At 37.0% G+C, this 20,633-nt stretch overlaps 1 protein-coding gene across 5 annotated transcripts in view; it reads right to left on the reverse strand.

The window, feature by feature from the left end:
- The window catches only part of arhgef4 (Rho guanine nucleotide exchange factor (GEF) 4), a 92,698-nt gene that overhangs the window by 40,259 nt on the left and 31,806 nt on the right, over positions 1 to 20,633 (reverse strand). For 4 of the 5 annotated variants that reach the window (XM_051911426.1, XM_051911418.1, XM_051911444.1 and 1 more), the window contains 2 exons: positions 2,083 to 7,884; positions 102 to 425 (listed from right to left, as the gene is read on the reverse strand). In XM_051911426.1, the coding sequence (XP_051767386.1) occupies positions 102 to 425; positions 2,083 to 7,884 (6,126 nt within the window). The remainder of the gene's footprint in view (positions 1 to 101; positions 426 to 2,082; positions 7,885 to 20,633) is intronic. The other variant, XM_051911454.1, reaches the window with a different exon arrangement.

Below are 20,633 nucleotides of genomic sequence, written 5' to 3' on the forward strand. Positions count from 1 at the left end.
TCCAGGAGTACAATACAAGAAGAAAGCAGAACAGGAGAAGAAAAGATGCAGCTGGAGATGCTAATGGCCAGGTGGTTCTCCATTTTTGACGATTTCCTTACTTTCTCGTGCTTCTCAGATGTTGGCGTGCTAAGCTGGCGCAAACTTTGCTGCATGCTAAGCTTCTTTTTACGGATGTTCTCCACGTCAGTCAATGTTTCATAGGAGCATGAGCGTAGATGTGCTTCAGTCGAATTGTTCTTCCTTTCCAGGTCAAGCGCCACCTCTCTGATTCCCTGAAGAGACATGGTCCAACTGTAGAGGTCTGAGATGGGTCTGGGTGCAGCTGGACCCTGCTCTTTGGACTTCACTCGAAGCACACATGCATTTCCTTGTTGTCTTCTCTCTGGTGGCTGGATGGCTGGCTCAGTACTGCGCTGTACATGCTTTGAGTGCAAATTTAGGTGGTTATTGTACATTTCTTTTGATGGATGTCCACTGAGAGATGAAGTTTGTCAAAATTTGATTTTTGGTAATGTTAAGAAATTAAAAGTATACATTAGCAAGATATTTAAACTGAATAAATTTATTCTATTCTTAAGTATTTTATACATTTCGAGTTAAGACATCATTAAACTGTAAAGAATGTATCTCTAATACTTGTGTATTTTTTCGTTAACAACTGTTCAAAAGTTTGGGGTCAAGATTTTTTTGTAAAGAAATTAGTACTTCGATGCAAGGATGCACAAAAATGATCAAAATGATACACTGTAAAAAGTAATATGCTATATCTTCTCTATAAAATTTTGGCAACAGATTACAAGCAATATTATTAATTAAATTCAACAAATAGAATTGAGTTAGAATTAATCATATTAATTCCTTAAATGTCAACCATTTAAAACAAGTAAAATTTAAGTAAAATTTAAACAAAAATATCTGAATAAAAGACAGACGTCAAAGATGAATTAAGACCTATTTATTTTTTATTGCCAACATTGAAGACACCTGATGATAACAAGTAGAATCACTGAAAGAAAGAGAAACATTTATTAAAAAGTTTATTGAAAATGTTTGATCACCATTATGGTGATCAGTGTTTCGTTTCGTTGTTCACTTTGACTCTTTGCTTTTTATGTCAGTTTGTGGTTTTTGTAATGGTGTTTGCTAATTTTACACATTTTAAATGGTTGACTTTTAAGGAATTAATTTGATTAATTCTAACTCAATTCTTATATATTGAATTTAATTAATAATATTGCTTGTAATCTGTTGCCACAATTTTGAGTAGATAGAGTGTATTACTTTTTAAGAGATTTCTAAATAAATGTTGTTTTTTTCCCAAAGAATCCTGATAAAATGTATCACAGCTTATACAAAAACATTAAGCAGCATAACGCAGCACAACTGTTTCTTGAGCATCAAATCAGCATAATTGAATATTTTCTGAAGGATCATGCGACACTGAAGACTGGAGTAATGCTGAAAATTACAGCCATCACAGGAATAAATTACATTTTAAAATAGAATAATACATTTCAAATAGAAAACATTTATTTTAAATTGTATTAATATTTCACAATATTACTCCTTTCTAAACCATTCAAAAATCGTACCCCAAACTTTGAAATGGTTGTGTATAAACAAGTGCAAAACAAGTGGAAAAAAATATGACTGCATTAGACATAGTTATACTAGATTTAGAATGTAGGCCACACTTATTGAAAGGGTGCACTACATTATTGTGCCATAGATACAACATATGGGCAATGTGATCATCCTTGATTCCTTGTGGGCCACTAGATGGCAGTGTCTTTGAGAAGTGTACAAATTTCACTGAAAGCTCTTTAGTATTGTGACAAACATAACAACCCTTGTAATTTCCTGGCTGGCCAACTCACTAACAGAAAGCAGGAATGTATGTTGAAAAATGCACCATAACAATCCACTTTTGCTTTCACGTATGAAGAGTCTTGGGAAAACTCAAACCTGAGTAGAATTACTATATACAAATAGCAAAATATAGAAAGAAAATCATATAGCACTCCTGCCTACATTTAAGTTGTCATAACATGATAAACTTCATAATTTACTTTGACTTACCTCTGGTTTGTTTATCAGGGATGCTGAATTCAGGCTATTCTGAGAATGGCTGTCTGAACTGCTGTCCTCTAGTAAGTATTCAGAATCAAAAGATTGGGCTGTAGTGAGTTGCGTGGTCCTTGGTTTCAGAGACGTCGGCCTCTGAGGTGGATCAGAGAGAACGTCAGTGCTCACTCCCTGACCGAGGGAGCAAAGAGAGGATGCAACGGATCTCGAGGGGTAACGGAAGCTCCTCCGGTGTGTCCAGCCCAGACCAGGACTGAGAGGTTTGGGGCTCATGGGCCGTGTGGGAGTATCAGTGGTCTCAAAACAGCTGAGAGACCTGGTCCAGGTAGGTGACATCTGGGTTGCGAGTGCAAGAACAGTGGGGTGTACAGGTGACTGTGACCTATCCTCTACATTGGACTCAAAGCCATCTACTGAGGCCTGGTCAGAATCTGAGGAAGTGGCATAAGGCAGCTCACCTCCTTCCAAACATTTACTGTCTTCAGACTGTTCCTGAGATGCAGATTTCAAACTCTGTGGGTCAAAATGGCATGTGTTCCTCAAACTGTTTTGGGAAGCCGGTGAGCTGTTAAGTCTGGACCTGTTTTGAGGAGAACAGAAGGCACAATCAATATGGCTCTGATGTGTGGACTTGTCACAGACAGTCCCAGGAACCGACAGAGTTCTTTTGTAAAGTTCTGCTTCCTTATAATATTTCATCTTCCTCCAGGACTGCTTGGTTTTCACCTCCTCATTCTCTGACTGCAAGGTCTGCTCCTGGCTGTCCTTCTCTGGATATCTGGACTCAAACAGGCTAGACAGAGACTTGTGAGCCATTGCGAGCTTCATTCGTAAGTTTAAGTTATCGGTACTCTTGCTTCTTTTTTGTTGCAATCCCTCTGTTGTTGGGGAAGCTCTAGAATTCTGTGCATCTCCATCTTTGTGTTGCTGCGGCTGATACAAATTTTGGGATTTCTCTCTATTCTGCAAGTTTAAAGCAAAAGCCTTTTCAAAAATGTCATCATTGGAGTGGTCAGCAAACTTTGTAATGTCCGTAAGATGATCTGTACTTTGAGAAATACTGGTCTTGTACAGCGATTTGTTACGTGTTGGTGACCTACTGTACTTCACCTCGTCCCGTTCATCTCCATCCAAAATGGAGTCCTTAACTTCCGGATCAACCTTGTTATTGCCTTTGTGTTCTCGTTTAGTCTTGCGGAATGAGGGCATTCGAGAAAAAACAGAAAACATAGAGCCCTTCCCTGATTGGGTTCTCTTATTTCTTGCAGAACCACGAAGGCTAGATGATGACTGAGTGCTGTCCTCCGTCTCCTCACTGTTAGTACTGGAGTCAAGGTCTTGTGACACAAAACTGGAAACACTATGGCCATCACTGCTATCGAACTCATTTGATAAAGAGCTCATTGTTTCTCCAGCATCTGGTTCATTCTTGACAAAGGCTACATTGGCTTTTGTACACATGGCAGAAATGTTGTCATGTGGGCGTTTTGTAGCGTCATCACAAGAGCTCCATTTCTCATTGAATACACCTTCTGATAATAGACTTCCTCTCTGTTGCTCCTCCAGTCCATTCTCCATCACAAATGAGCTCTCTAGTGAACGGTCTGACTCCAAAATAGCTTCTAAATTAGTGATGGGTAAAATTCGACAACATGTAACAAATGCGCCCTTGATCTCTGAGTTGTGCAGTTGCAAAGATTGCTTACAAAGAAGATCAGAAGTTTCACATAAGGAATCAGCGATTTCAGGAGAGTTTGTTGTGAATGTTTCAAGTCTTCTCTCCATGTTTTCTAATGCATAAGTATCATCGACCTTGAGAGAGCCACTCAGTGGTAATATGCTTTCCTCTTGAGAGAGCTCTGGGTGTTTGTGTGCAAGCAAATGGACAATATGGGGAAATTCACAATTTGTAGAGTCTGAATTAACCTCTCCATGTGTGCTGTAATGGTCATCTGTGTTTGGGGGACTCAAGGTTTGCAACACTGCAGTACTGCTCTGGCAGATGCTGTCTGTGTCCTTGAACTGAAATCCTCCCTCTGTCTGCTCTCCCTCCACTGAAGATGAGTGCAGCTGGCACTCCTTCCCATTATGGCAATCACAGAGCTGCTTTTGAGTGACATCTTTGTGGCTGCTACATGCATCGATGTCTGAAGGTTTCTGAACATTATCTTTGCTGTCCATTGCAATCTTCATGTCAGGTGCTTTGAAGGAGGTAGCCTGACCAGCAGGGGCACTAAAAGATTCACTATCTTTGCTTTCACCCCCCTTTGAGACTAAACATCCAGCATTGTTAGTAAACCTACTGTATTTTTGCAAAGAACTAGGCAAAGACATTTGTACACCTGAGGCACAATCTTCTAAAGTAATGGCTTTAATATTATTATTTGTGTCTGAGCTGTATTCATGGTTTCTACTGTTCAGCTGGGAATAATCAAAAGGAGACTGTGCATTTGTGAAAGTATCAGAACATGCACTAGACAAAATATCAACATCCGACTCAATTGTTTTAACTGACTCATTTTGCCTTGTTTGTTTGTCAGACGGGGTGTTGGGTCGGTGAAATTGTTTGGAGGTCTCTTTATATTCTATAACGCAATGTGATAATTGTTTACAGTTCATTTGAAGGCCATCACTGAGCTCAAAGCAAACATCTGTAGGGCTGGCTGAAGATTTGTCATAGGAAATCTCAAAAGGACTAGCCAAAGATTCGACAGGACTATCTACTGGACACCCATCGGCTTCAGCTGTCTTCATGTCAGGACACGCAACACTCAATGACTTGGGCCTAGTATATTCTACGCATCCCAAATGGTCAGAGTAAATTACTGACTGTTCCATCGAGGGAACTACTGTACATTCTTTCTGGTACCCTTTAATAGTGTGATGCATGTTGCTAGCCTTCTGTGTTCCTTCTAAAACGTCACCATCTTTATTATCAAAACTTTTAGAGTTAACACAAATTTGTGCTTCAGGGAATTCACCCAGTTTGTTAAAATTAATTCTACTATTAGGGCACTGATGGGTTTTGTAAAAATCTGCCTCAGGCTTATGGTCCTCCGAATATGTTTGCCCACTGTCCTGCAAACAAAAACTGTCCATGTGATATCTACTAACTGAGTAATCCTCTTTTTCACTGTGCATCTGTAATACTGGGCAATTTTGGTGACCATAATGAGTTCTGTCCTGCAGATCTGACTGTTTTGATGTCCAGTCATTGATCAGACGCTGATGCAGTGAATCTGATACTCCAGCAGAAGTTGCATTAGGCACATTTGAGAAAGCTCTCTTGGCTGCAAAACACTCATATACAGAAACAACAGCTGTGTCGTGTAAGTCCTGCTTTTTGAAATTTAGACTGTCATTCTTTTCAAAGTTCAAATCAAGTTCTTTGTCAGTGTCCTTTGATGAATGCTTTCCAGTTGTTTTCAAGGATTGATTGACTTCACAATCCGTGCAAATGTCCATGCAGTCCTGTTTTAATTGTCCCTTTTCATAAGCCACTGTGTTTGAAATAAAACCAGAGTCCGAATCAGTCACAGTCCACTTGGTGTTCATGGAATTTGCCTTAATGAAATCAACCTGTGATAATCTGTCTTCCACTGAAGACTGTGATTGGCTGTGTTCCAGTGGAGTATTTGTTTGGCTGTGCGCTAAGGAGTTCTGTGATTGGTTTTGTTCTGAATCCTGTGGTTGGCTGCATTCTACCGAATTCTGTGATTGCCTGTGTTCTGATGAAGTGTGTGACTGACTGTGCTCTACTGAATTCTGTGATTGGCTGCATTCTACAGAATTCTGTGATTGCCTTTGTTCTGATGAAATGTGTGACTGACTGTGTACTACTGAGTCCTGTAACTGGCTGTGTTCTATTGAATCCTGTGACTGGGAGCTTTGTACTAAGTCCTGTGATTTGCTGTGTTCTAACAATTCCTGTGATTGGTTGCATTCTACAGAATCCAGTGATTGGCTACGTTCTGCTGAATTCTGTGATTGGCTGCATTCTATGGAATCCTGTGATTGGGTGTGTTCTACTGAGATCTGTGACTGACTATGTTCTACTGGGTCCTGTGATTGGCTGTGTTTGAATAAATCTTTTGATGGCATATTTTCTACTGTGGCCTGTGATTGGCTGTGCTGTACTGAATTCTGTGACAGATTGCATTTCATGGAAGTCTGTGATTGGCTGTGTTCTACTGAGGCATGTGATTGGCTGTGTTTGACAAAATCTTGTGATGGCATGTCTTCTACTGAGGCTTGTGATTGGCTGTGTTCTAATGATTTCTGTGATAGGTTGCATTTTATGGAAGTCTGTGATTGGCTGTGTTCTACGGAGACCTGGGATTGGCTGCATTCCATAGAATCCTGTGATTGGCTGTGTTCTACTGATTTCTGTGGTAGGTTGCCTTTTATGGAAGTCTGTGATTGGCTGCATTCTACAGAATCCTGTGAATGACCGTGTTCTATTGAGTCCAGTGATTGCCTGTGTTCTACTGAATTCTGTGATTGGTTGCATTCCACAGAATCCTGTGATTGGCTGTGTTCTACTAATTTTTGTGATAGGTTGCATTTTATGGAAGTCTGTGATTGGCTGTGTTCTACTGAGACCTGTGATTGGCTGCATTCTACAGAATCCTGTGACTGACTGTGTTCTATTGAGTCCAGTGATTCTCTGTGTTCTACTGAATTCTGTGATTGGTTGCATTCCATAGAATCCTGTGACTGTCTGTGTTCTACTGAATTCTGTGATTGGCTGTATTTTATAGAAGCTTGTGACTGGATGTTTTCAGTTGAATCCTGTGATTTGCTGTGTTCTATTGAATTCTGTGATTGGATGTGTTCTGTTGACTCCTCAACTTTCTGTTCAATAAGCTTCTCAACTGATACAGGCTCATATATAGAAAGATGCGGCGAGACAGATAAACTGATCTTATTGTCATCAACATTCAGCTCATCATGTTGAGGGTTTGATTTATTATGTTCAGCGTCTGCACTTTTTACAATGGATGCAATTATCTGTATTTCAGTGTTACTAGTGTCAATTTCATTTTGCTGTAACTCTTTCTCGCTTGTGATTTGTATGTGTGGCTCATTGTCTCCTATATGAGTGTCTATGATATTTTCATTGATTTGTTCCAATTCTGATTTTCCATCAAATGTGTCAGCAAACTGAGACTTGGCTCCATTACTGTTTTTTAGGGTGAACAATGAGTCTTTACTTCTTGGCTCAGTGAGTGTTTGTGATCCTACAGTGTCCTCTAATTCCAGTAGGGGTGTTACTACATAGGATAGGCCATTCCTTGAAGAATCATCAAGTCCAGGTCCTGCTGGAAAATTGCTGATAACCTCCCCACATTCCGGACCATCCTTAGCATCAGACATCCCAGTGCCATCAACTTCCATGTGCATCATCTCCGTATTTCCAGTCTGTGTTTGCAATTGCTCTCTATCCACTGTTCTACTGAGACTGTCAAAGACAGCATGATGCCTTTTTGCTAAAGAGGGATTTCTCTCTCTAACTGAAGGTGAGGGTTTGACAAATGCAGAGTGTGAGTCCAGATGACCCACAGAGCAAGAGCCAGTCTCATAGCTGAGTGACGTCCTGCAGCAGTCTTTAGTTTCATGATTAGGGTCAGAGAAAGTGTCACTGTGCCATGAGTGCGTGTCAAAATATTCCTCTTTTGCTTCAGGAACCGGCTCACACCATTCCTGATGGTCATGTTGCTCTCCACGGTCCTCCTGCTGAGACTCCCCATCTTCCAGACAGCCTGCTTCACTCCCAGAGTCCTCTAAAGCTGGGGCCTAGGAGGAAAAAGAGAATATGTGCATTAATTTCTTAACAAAGGGGACTTTGTCTCACTTAATTGAAGTAAACAGTTTATAAATTACATCAGTGAGGCTATTCAAAATAAGAGTTAAACAATTTGTTGAGTCTTTTTTTTTTTTTACAGATCTGCAATCAATTTAATTCTAAAGAGGAGCATATGTTTGTGAATTAACCACAGGTATGATACTCATTCAATTACATCTTAAATTCCTTCCCCTCACACCTGGAACTAATGTGTCACTCAACCATGCCCTGATTCATGTAGCTAAATCAAAGCCCTTTAGAGAGCATCTGCTAATATGAAGCATCTGATCCATTAGCTCATTTGTTCAAGGAATCATTTCCTAGAAACAAAGTTGTGCATGATGATGAACAGACGCAGATATAATATCTCACAAGAGCATAACAGATTGTATGAGTCATTAACATTATATTAGCACAAACAACAGCAAACAAAAATGTGACAAATGATTAAAAAAAGCACCTAATCAAAAGTAGAAACAGTAAAACAACAGGCTGCATATACTATAAATCAAACCATATATCAGCCAATGCAGAAAGATGCATTTGTAGCCAGATGGTGTAGTTACAAATATTTATCACTATAACTGGGCCATGCTTATTAGGAAAAAACCTGACCCCTTGAGCTCTACTCATAGTAAGTAAGGTTGTGGAAAGGGGCAGGACCTTCCACCAGGGCAGACGTTTGTGCCGTTATCCAGCTTAGAGCAAACCATACAAACAATCCCCTAAGAGGACCACCAGCCAACCAGCTGTTTGCAGCATACCAACAGTCCCTTCTTATCGGCCTCATAACCCACTGGTCTGTCTTCCATTAACCATGTCTCCAATCTAGTGAGCTCAAAAGACTGCAAAAGAAGACACCAGGCTGATTTAGGTTAGCTAACGGTTCTGATGTTTTAAGTAACCTACAAACATCCAGTTCTGAGAGGGAGAGAGAAGAGATGAAAGCCCCCATCATACCCTGCTTGTACTTAAGAGTTGAGGGGTCATCAGGTACAACACACTTCCAGCTAATCCAAACAGGTCAAGCTACTCCAAACCCTTCATGTTAAATGAGGGAGGACACTAAGAAGAATGGCTTTAAGAACAGCAGGTATCAAAGAGGAGAGTGCCAAATACTTCTGCACGGCCTTTTTCAAGGTGAACAAAGATTGAATACTGTTTTTGGAAATACTGAAAGTACAGGAATATGTGAAAACCCATGCACTGTTTAACTTATACATACTGTATGCAAATAATGAAAATGAAATTATAATTAAAATAATGCATGAATTCATCATGCATGAAGGAATGAAATGTATATATATATTAATTTCTTTCTTTCTTTCCTTCTTGCATGATGCTGTTTTTTCTTAACCTGTTGTAGGGTTGTAAATATGAACTCCCTGATGTTCAATATCCTATTAACTAAACATATGACACACATGAACAGATTTGAAGCATGACACTTGTTTGCTAGCAAAAAAAAAAAAAAAAAAAAAAACTGACAGAGCACATAGTGTTACAGCATAAGTCAGGGGTAAAACCAGTCCTCATTGGCAGGTGAAATGATCTCAGCCAACAACACAACGTCACCTGACCCCATTCAGTAACCAGACCTTGTTTTGCCAAATTGATTACAGTTGAGTTCCCTAAATGGCTTAACATCTTAACGCTACACCATGGGCTGGGCAGGAGAATCGGGGGGATTGGTTTTGCGTTCAAGTGTGAATATACAGTATATACAGTATGTGTATGAGGTAAAAATAGAAAGACAGAGCCAGAAAAAGCACATGTGATCCTGCACACGGGACTGCTACTGATCCTTAAAGCCACTTGACCCACAACATAAAAATATTCACAGTCCTTCAGCTTGGTTCATATTTTATTTTTACTTTTTACTGAGAATGTTTGTTACACATCCACACCAATCATTTCTCTCTCTCTCTCTCTCTCTCTATATATATATATTATATATATATATATATATATATATATATATATATATATATATATATGTCGCGATACCAGATTTTTCCCTATATGGTTATCGCGGCCAAAAGAATTCCCGATAATGATATAATGATATATTGTGATATCTATACAAATCTTGAAAAAAAAAATTTAAAATAATCCTATCAAATAGAAATTAAAAAGAAATTATATTATTTTATAGTATTATATACAGTAATAAAGGCTCTGTCAATTGGCACTGCATTATAAATATACATTATCCTTATGAAAATACCCGAGATGACTTAAAGAACACAGATAAACCATAAAACTCTCACAATGGTGTATTAATTCTTTTCATGTTTAATCAGTCAAAATGTCTCTATCTGTGTTTTGTTCAGCTACAGTGATCGCTGGATGTCTTTGTCCATATTAGGGATTTCCTGGAACTTATTACCCATGACATGAGTCTCACTTGTGGATTTTCTGCACGAGGGAGCCCTCCGGCATCGAGTATCAATGAAACATAAATTACATGTGAAAGTTTAGTGCTCCATAATGCTCACATCATCCTATTTTGCATAAAAATAAAAATAAAAATACTGCTCTCTAAAGATATTTGAAGTAAACATACGATAATCCATACATTTTTATCCAAATGAGCACACTTTTGGACTAAACGGCGAAGTCGTCAGGCACAGAAAGGCCAACATTTTTCCGTTTCAGGACTAGCATGAGTCATATACCTCTCAGATTTCATCAAAAATATCTTAATTTGTGTTGCGAAGATTAACAAAGGTCTTACGGGTGTGGAACGACATGAGGGTGAGTAATTAATGACAGAAATTTTTGGGTGAACTAACCCTTTAAGGTTGGTGAATTTTTTAAGAATTGAATAAGAATTCTCTTATTCTCACCAAGGCTGCATTTATTTGTTCATAAATACAGTAAAAACAGTAAATTTGTGAAATATTATTACAATTTAAAATAACTGTTTTCTATTTTAATATATTTTAAAATTTAACATATTATTGTGATGGAAAGCTGAATTTTCAGCATCATTACTCCAGTCTTCAGTGTCACATGATCCTTCAGAAATCATTCTAATGTGCTCATTTGATGCGCAAGAAACATTTATTATTATTATCAATGCTGAAAACAGTTGTGCCGATTAACATTTATGTGGAAACCATGATACTTTTTTCAGGATTCTTTGGTAAATAGAAGGTTCAAAAGAACAACATTTATTTGAAATCTTTTGTAACTATGTAAAAGTCTTTACTGTCATTGTTGATCAAATAAAATATTAATTTCTTTAAAATAAATCTTTCTGACCCCTTTTGAATAGTAGTGTACAGCATGGCCTCAAAATATGTTACAAATGAAAGTCTTGGTAGAGAGAATATATGTATGTAGGCACTGTACAGTATTTATACACATTAATGAAATTACACAATTCAAAAGATATTTAAATGCTTAGAAGTAGAAACAAAATTCTCAAAAAGGTAAAATCCTTCCCTTTCTGCTTGAACCTATGTTTATTATTGTCATATGTAGAAATGTGACAATGTCTGAAATAATAAGAACCTTTCTGTATGTATTAGCAAACATAATAATAAAGCAACAAGTGTGTGCAGACTGAAAAAGTGTAGGTTATATATAAGATTTCACTATTTAAGTGAGCACCTTGAGTGCATCTTTAAGTGGACATTCTAGAGAATTTCAGGATCTGTTGGGTAAGCCAGGTCTAAATTCATTCCACCAGTCAGACCAAAAAGACTGGCATCCAAAACCATACCACCATCTGCTGTCATTTCTATTATAAATACATCAGATTATATTCTTCAGCAAACAATAGTGTAAAGAGTGCTATAAAAAGGAGTTTATAATTAACTAATAAATAAAAAGTAAAAGTAATTTTAAAATGCAATCACAATCTTATCATTTTGCTGCTGACCTATTAATGAAGTCTACATTTCCAGATAATAATATCTATATCATTACTTGTGTAGCAGATCAGGTTGTTCTGATCTGAAATCCCACAATGGAGTGTCATAAAGTCATTTACACTGGGACTGCATTATAAAAGAGAGAATGCACACTAATGAGATACACTGAGAATACACTGTGAGCTCAGCCTGCTCTTGCTTACATCATTCCTCAAGGGTGCAGGATCGCTGCACAGTCCAGACTGAGCGTCTGCTTCCTCTAACCCTGAAGAAATGCAAATGTAACATCAACAAACGGCATGCTTCTACACATGCAGTGTTTTGAGGAGGTCATTTGACAATGTTACAATGTAGCATGCTACATATACTGTTGTACCATTTCATTTTATTGCAATGAAAACTTTAGATTTACAGGGAGAAAATCTGAGATGCATTTCGACAAAGCAATTTTTGGAAACAACTACCATTCTAAAGGCTGCACTTATTTTATCCAAAATACAGTAACATTGTGAAATATTACTACAGTTTAAAATAACCAATTTCTATTTTATATATTTTATAATGTAGTTTATTCCTGTGATGGCAAAGCTGAATTTTCTGGATCATTACTCCAGTCTTCAGTGCCACATGATCCTTCAGAAATCATTCTAATATGCAGATTTGCTGCTCAAGAAACATTTATTATTATTATTATCAATGTTTAAATATTTTTTTTAAATATGTTTATGGTTTGATATTTTCTTATTCTTTGATTAATAGAAAGTTACAGCATTTATCAAGTAATAAAAGTATTACTTAATAAAAAATCTTCCCGACCCCAAAGTCATGATTTTTTTTTTTTTTTTTTTTTTTTGGAGGGCTATTTCTGTATGCATTGTACATTAGAATGCAAAACCAACAGCCAAGTCATTGAGATAGCGATAGGATTGCTGACAATATCTTTCTCCAGCAGGTATTATATATAGATGTCTTTTGTTTAGATTTATGAGGATTCAGGAGGAGGGTCTTTGAGGTTCATGAGGAGGTACAGGGGTGCAGCGGATAGCTCAGGCAACTGCAGTGCTGCAATCACAGGATCCTGCTGCTCTCTCCACATGAGCATGAGCTCATCCCATTGGAGAGACCAACCACAGAGAGGGAATCACACACAAAAACACCTCTGCACACATGCAAGGAGTCACTCACAGGAGATACACACACTCAAAGCGGACTCTTCTGTAAGACTGAGAAAGGTTTTTTACATAGTGAAACGATGTCATATCAACTGTAAGTCAGTTAAATATGACAATAAAAGGTGATGATTTTGGGTAAGTTTTATGTGTTTTACAGTAGGGCTGCTCTTATTTCAAAATAGAGGAGTGGAGAAGCACAGAAATCAGATTTAACATAGGTGAGGAGTAATATAATGATATTACCGGGACTTTATATGCAAATTGCGAGGTCATAGACCACACCTTCTACCTAGCTCTCTCATCAGAAAGAATTTGACCTCTGCTGAATGATGCTGTGTATTTGAGGTAGTTGTAAAATAGTAAGATTTGTTTGCACCCGATTAAAACCCAGTGGATGTACTAAAGAGCTTTAGCATCCTGAATATAGTGAAGCATTCATGTGCAATGCTGTGCATAGTAAGTGGTCGTGGTGATTTAGAGCAGGTGCACACACAACTGAGACCCCTTCTGTGCCAACTAAATCAGCTGACTTCAGACAAGACAATCAGATCAGACAAACAGCTTTAACACCGCTCTCTTCAAAATCACCACGGTTATTTCATATAATATAATAAAAGAACCACTGTAAACAGCAGCTTTGAGACTGTATTTGCATTGGTTAAAATCTTAGACCAATTAAATAATTAAATTAAGTGCATTTAACTAAACTATTAACTATATTTAACTATATGTATTTTCCTACATTGCCCAGATAGTAGTAAAATCACTTATTATGGAATTTATAAACAGGTCTGAGGACATGATTTATTTATTTTTTAATAAATTATGTGTTATGTTATTATTATTTTTTTTTTTTTAAATTAACCACACTAAATAAGGGCATTAAACTGACAGCCCTGATTTTCACTTGTTCCAACACTCTTCATTTCTATCGGCTCCATTCGAAGATTATATTTTTGGTAAGTTTAAGGGCATCTGCTCACTTTACGAATACTCTGTTTGAGCCATCATATCTGCATCAAAGGTCCTTTTATCATGCACTGTAAACACCAAGTCTCAAAATAATTAACTGGTTTGAGTAGGACAAACTTAAACAAATTAGTTCAGTCAAATTAACTTTTATGAGAATTAAGCATTTTATTTTTCTTTCAAATTCAGAGAACTGATATATTTTAAGTAAACTGAATTGTTTCATTGTTTTGAGTTTTATGAACTTATTTCTTTTAATTTAGACGAACTTAAGTTTAACTGAAACTGGGCTGGGATTTCTATTTCCCAGCATACTTTGCCCATGGCACTCGAAAGGGAGATTAAATGCTAAAATTAAGTGTTATATAATGTTTTTTTTTTGTTTTTTGTGCGAGATTAATGTTAAGTGGGAGATTTAGCAGTGATTAATATTTTGTTATGCTAATTCAGAAGAGTTTCTGTTAATGTGGGTTTTTGGAGAGTTACCATCATGGTGACAAGTGGTGCATGTGGCTTGGTTTGAGAGAAAGTATGGTAAATGCTTTATATTGCTGTACTCATTCAGCAAGTGTTATAACATGCTAGTGTTAGCATGTTAGCAAGTTAGCATTTTCTGAATTAGCTTGTTATAGCTAGCTAAGTTTACACTAATCAAAGTTACATGATCATTTTAAGTTAAATGTATGAATTGGTAGTGTACTACTCAAACATTTTAGGTTAAGAACAATTACAATATATGAGTACAAAATAAAAATCTGCCAGTTCTGCTTACTTAAAATTTATTAAGTTAAAAATTTTGAACTGATTGCCTCAAATGTTTTGCCAACTCATTCGGGTTTACAGTGTGGCATTACACTGGCATCATATCCATTTAGCTTTGAAGTGCAGTCTAATTTAACAAACAGTGCATAATCTTAACTAGACCTGCAGGTATGATGCTCCTTTTTTTATTGGCAAAGTATTATAAACATGACTCTGTGATTTTTTTTTTTTTTTTTTTAGAAGTCTAGATCAGATATTCATTGTAAGGTATTCAAGGACTTTCAACTACACTAGCATTATAGTGCAATCATTGTTAAGTGTCTAAGTGTGAAGTGCATGATCTACTATATGAAGATCTCCAGAAGCAGCATGCAACACACTGGCTCCATAAATCAGATCAGTGTCATGTCGCATGTCACACTTGCATGCTTAGCATGGTGCTCTTGTAAATTTAAAACAGAGACATAAGGAATCCTCTGCACTCATTACGTTTCCTAGATCTGGGATCAGGCATTCTCAGCACTGCTTTCATTTTGACATTATAAAACATGTTAGAATGCATTTTGATTACTATATATATATATATATATATATATATATATATATATATATATATAAATATTATTATTATTTTTTTTTTCTTATAGCAATCAGTGGACCTCCATATTCATGAACTGAATCATGTGATCTTTAGCCAGTGCTTTTCTAACCCCTGATTCAGCTTAAGTCAGACTTTTATCAAAGGAATCTGATAGTGGAGCATAATCTCACAGTTTTTTTATTGCTTTCCAAATCTGATTATCATATTATCTAAAATACCTCAAGATGCACTGAAGCACAAGAGGTTAAATTCACCCCCATCCATGCAATTTCTCTAAACTATTCGGGATCCCAGAAAAACGGCACGGCGTGTTGAATCAGCGGACCAAATAACAAGTGGTTTCTTGTCCCTAATGAGGAGGTGATGAGCAGCTTATGCAACGCACCCCTGCTGAGAAAGACAGAACTTAAAGCTGTGCTCTGATAACTCTCAAAGAGACACAGAAGAAAAATCCCAAAATGCACTGGGAACCCAAAATGCACTGGGAAAAGACCTTTACCCTATAAAATCATGCCACAGCTTCCTGATCTTTCTTGTCCATTCTAATCGACAGCAGCTTGTTTACCAAACAGAATGATATATTCTTTATCAGTGGTTGCATAACCTAAACAGACACAATCACCAAAACACAAGGGAGCTGTTTTCCCCAAAATAGGTTTACAGGGCAGGGGAAATTATGCACACAACAACACTTACATTGAACCACTTGTAGATGCTATATGCAAAACAAAACAAAACAAAAAAACTCACTTGTAGACACTATATGCAAAACAAAACAAAACAACAAAACTCACTTGTAGATGATATATGCTAAACAAAACAAAACAAAAAAAACTCACTTGTAGATGATATATGCTAAACAAAAAAAAAAAAAAAAAAAATCACTTGTAGATGCTATATGCAAAACAAAACAAAACAAAACAAAAAACTCACTTGTAGATGCGATACGCAAAACAAAACAAAACAAAACAAAAAACTCACTTGTAGATGCGATACGCAAAACAAAAAAAAAAAAAAAACTCACCTGTAGATGCTATATGCAAAGCAAAACAAAACAAAACCCTGGAACAAATGGGTTGTGAAAATCAGATAATCTTAAGACCCACTGAACTGCACACGGCACTTGTTTAAACTCGCATTCAATTACTAATGTTGTCAACCCGAAGATCCACAGAGATAATGTTTAAAGAGATCTTATGGCCAAAAGTCATAATCTATGAGAACCATCTATGAAGAAAAACATAGGCTGAGGTCCGAATGGAAGGGCTTACAACACCCTCTACTTTCGAGTTTACTTTTCAACTCTTTGAGTTGTAGTTTACATTCCTGTCCTGTTATCTCTCTCGTTCTCTCTGTCTGAATGGTTTGTCCTTGTCTGGGGAAATAGAAAATCTGCCGACATCTATTATATACTTTTTTCCCCTTAGTGAGACTTCAGGAAGGCACTGCAAATGCTTCATTGCAAGACCTTTTAACAGCATAAGAACTTTACATAACATTCTATGAATAAAATGTTTAGCTTAGACCCTCACTTGCATGTTCACTATACACTTCACAGTTCTGCTGACATTTTGTGCTGTATTTCTGCTACTTTAAATTAGATTGTTTGGAAGTGCTACATAAAGGCTGAGAGAGCTAGGGAAAAACACTTAACAGCATTTGGTATGTTGTCTGTTCGGATTTGCAGACATTTCGTACAAACTTCTTCCTCATGTGTCACATGCCACAAGACTCAAATTTCACTAAATATTTTGCTTAATGAAGCGCATAAATCTCTCACTGCTCCCTTGTTTTCTTCTTCAATTAATTTTCCTGTCTATTTCCCTGTCAGGCCAAGTGTAACACAAGCTGATGTATTGAGTAACTGAGTGTGGTATGTAATCGTCATTCTTAAACCTGTATGTCAGCGGGATTGGGGGCCTCGAGCATCAACACACACATACACACCTATCAGTCCCAAACAACAACATGCGTGCTAACACATGTATCCACACCCATACTTTTACTCACGACGTCTAGCTCTGACATCCCAAAGCACTGTCATCTAAAGAGAAACCGGATAATCGAACTGCCCCAGGAAAACACAGATGGGAAAAACAACTCCCATTCATGTGCAATCTGAGCTCTAATATTCCTGGCAGGAGAGCAGATTGTGACGGATCCTCTGTCACTATGTCTTTGCTTGAGAACGGTATTGTTTGGGAAAAGTGCTGTTTCATGGCTCTAATTTCAGCTGGAGGTGTAGAGATATAAAAGGCTAAAAGTCAGTGCTGTTCATGTTCATAGCATGAAGGTTGACAGCTGATTGATTAAGCTGTTGACTGCTTATGTCAACAAAATTATGGCTGAAATGATCAGTAAGCAGTTATGCTGACCAAGCTCATGCCTAACCTGCCTATATTTCCCACACCAAAAAGCCAGAGTATGAATTCAAAAGAATCTCTTTCAGAGAGACCCGGGCTGTGAGGATGCATTTATTCACAATCATAATCTGACACATTCTGTGCATAACATATTGCAATTCAACAATGCCCCTCAATGAGAGGTTCTTACTTCACAGATGAAGCTGCTGAAAGAGCTGAGTAAGACACGGCACTGCGCTTAAACTGAGCTGCTACTGCAGAGCTGCTTCATTACAACACAACTCTAGTGTCCTCTCCACAAGTCAGGTGGCTAGATATAAAAGGCACATTTCAGCATTCCATAAAAACAGCTTAGTTTGCTTTTATAACAATTAAAGAAGTAGGGGACATATTTGGAGACTTAAAGAGCTAGTTTGCTTAAAAATGAAACATCTGTCATCATTTATTCACACTCGTGTCGTTCCAAACCTGTCTTCTGCGAAACACAAAGATAGATATTTTGTTATGTTATCAACCAAACCATTTTGGTTACCACTGACTTCCATTGTATGGGGAAAAAACAGACATTTTTCAAATATAATGTAAAGCCCTATTCGCACGGGATTAGTATTATCTGGGGACGTCGTGTGATTTAGAAATGACCCCCCACACTTATCTCCCGGATATGATGTAATTTACATTTCACCAGGTTAAAATCTAATAGCACAAGCATTACGCTTGATTTATTTGTAACACATTAACCTCGAATTATGATGTGAACCCCCTCGCTTGATTGTGAATTTGAATTTGCTTGCTCTTTCAGCAAATTGTATAGTTGTATGGTGTATAGCGATATGACCCAGCACCCAAAATACTATCAAAACACTCCAACGCGAACTCCATTCTTAGCGAAAAATGGATAAAAAGGCGCACAGGAAACAAAAACCTTGAAAAAAGTATATACGAAACTGACAAATCACAGATTCCGATTCGCAGGGGACTAATATTATCACAGGACCTCGGTGTTCAGCGAAATATGGTAGGTCATTTGCAGGGGAATTTTTACTTTACAAATTACAGACATGGCAGATTCACACTGGATTAAGATCACAGACAACCTCTGCGATTATTACAAATGTCCCCAGATAATACTTATCCCATGCGAATAGGGCTTAAGACTGTAAGAAATTTATACAGGTTTTAAACAACATAAGGGTGAGTAAATGATGACAGAATTTTCATTTTTGTGTAAACTTTCCCTTTAAATCACAAAAAATTATTTAAAGGGAAATGAGTTAGATGTTTAAAATTATATTCTATGATATTTATGGCATTCTAAACAAATAATAATAATAATAATAATAATAATAAACCATTTTATTTCAATATTGTTTGAATATTTTTTGACTGTTCCACAGTTATTGAATCATTTCTACAACTTTTTTTCTAAAGTTGATGTACTTGTTTACCATGTAGTAAACAGTGTCATTGAAGAGCTTTAGCTTAATATGAGACACGATGTTTGAAGAAAAATATCCCTTGTAAACAGAATATTGCCAACATAGTCATTTTAAAGCACACTGTATTTTAGTCAATTTATGCCAAAATTGTGACAATATTTTGTAATTATGTGCATTTAGGATACATCAAATGCTAGATATAAAAGTAAGGAGACTGTTATTTTATTCCAAAAATGTCATTTCCATCTAGAGAGAAAAGAATGAAATTAATGAATCTGGTGGGAATGTGAAATGTTTGTTTTAAGAGAGTTTATTTTCTAAATGTTTTATCATCTAAACCCAAACTAACATTTATTTGTGAAATATTTAGCTTGAAAAGTATGCTTTAAAATCTGTAAAATAATGCAATGATATTCATACTGTACATGTACTGCAATTTTAGTTTAAGTTTCCAAATACTTTTTGGGGCCACTGTATGGAAAAATGCAAATAACATACATTTCTTGCAGTTTTGGTACATTTTTTAAGAGTTTTGTATGCCTTACTGTGCATTTAGAAACAGGAACACTGACAGTGACAAAAATGTCCTGCACGCACTGACTCATTGGCGGCCAATGGCACAATGTCAAAGGGTTTCCACCTCTGCAGTGACAGTAACTGTAAATTCAACTGGCTGGGAACTTGTTTTCTCTCTCTTTCAGGGCCTATTTACACCTGGTCACTTCATGCGTTTTCTCTGATCGGATAGCTATCCGATCATATGGGTGTAAGAAAATATCAATACACATGATTATCACAATATTATGTTTGGTGATACTGTGTCGATTCTCAAAAACACTGTATTGATATTTATTCATTTGTTTGTTTACATCCAAGATTCATGTCAGCGGCTATGTGTTCGGCTTAAACCCGGCCGCTAGATGGCAGTGTTATCTCAGAATGTAAACTGTAACAAGGAGAAGCGCAAGAGTGCATCGCTAGCGTTAACCCTAGCAAACCCAGCTCACAAGACGATAGAATTATTCTGGCTTCCGCCACGGTGTACGGGGCTGAAGTGTGGACTCGTTTTGGCTTCCACTATAAAGAAAGGAGATCGACAAGAGTCATGTTGTTTGCAAAATACAATAATCCAAGTTTTTGCTCAGATCTTATACATATGGTGGTGTGTTCATGACACACCACCATATGTATAATATGTACCACCATATTTTCTAAAATTAGATCCTCTTCCTAAAAAAAAATCTAGAAAATTAGAAATATCGCAATATATCGCCTTTCTTACCGTATCGCAATATATTCCAATATAGCGTATCGTAACCTCTGTATTGTGATACATATATCACCAGTTTCTTGGCAATACACAGCCCTATCCGATCGTGAAAAAGACCAGGTGTAAATGCTTTCTAAACGGATTTAAATCCAATCACTCAAACCACTTCAGGAGGTGGTTTGAGACAAATTCCAAAAGAAACTGAATGGTTGTTGAAACCACATACTGTATGTAAATTTTACT

Source organism: Ctenopharyngodon idella, chromosome 2 (assembly GCF_019924925.1).
Source record: "Ctenopharyngodon idella isolate HZGC_01 chromosome 2, HZGC01, whole genome shotgun sequence".
Taxonomy (NCBI): Eukaryota; Metazoa; Chordata; class Actinopteri; order Cypriniformes; family Xenocyprididae; genus Ctenopharyngodon; species Ctenopharyngodon idella.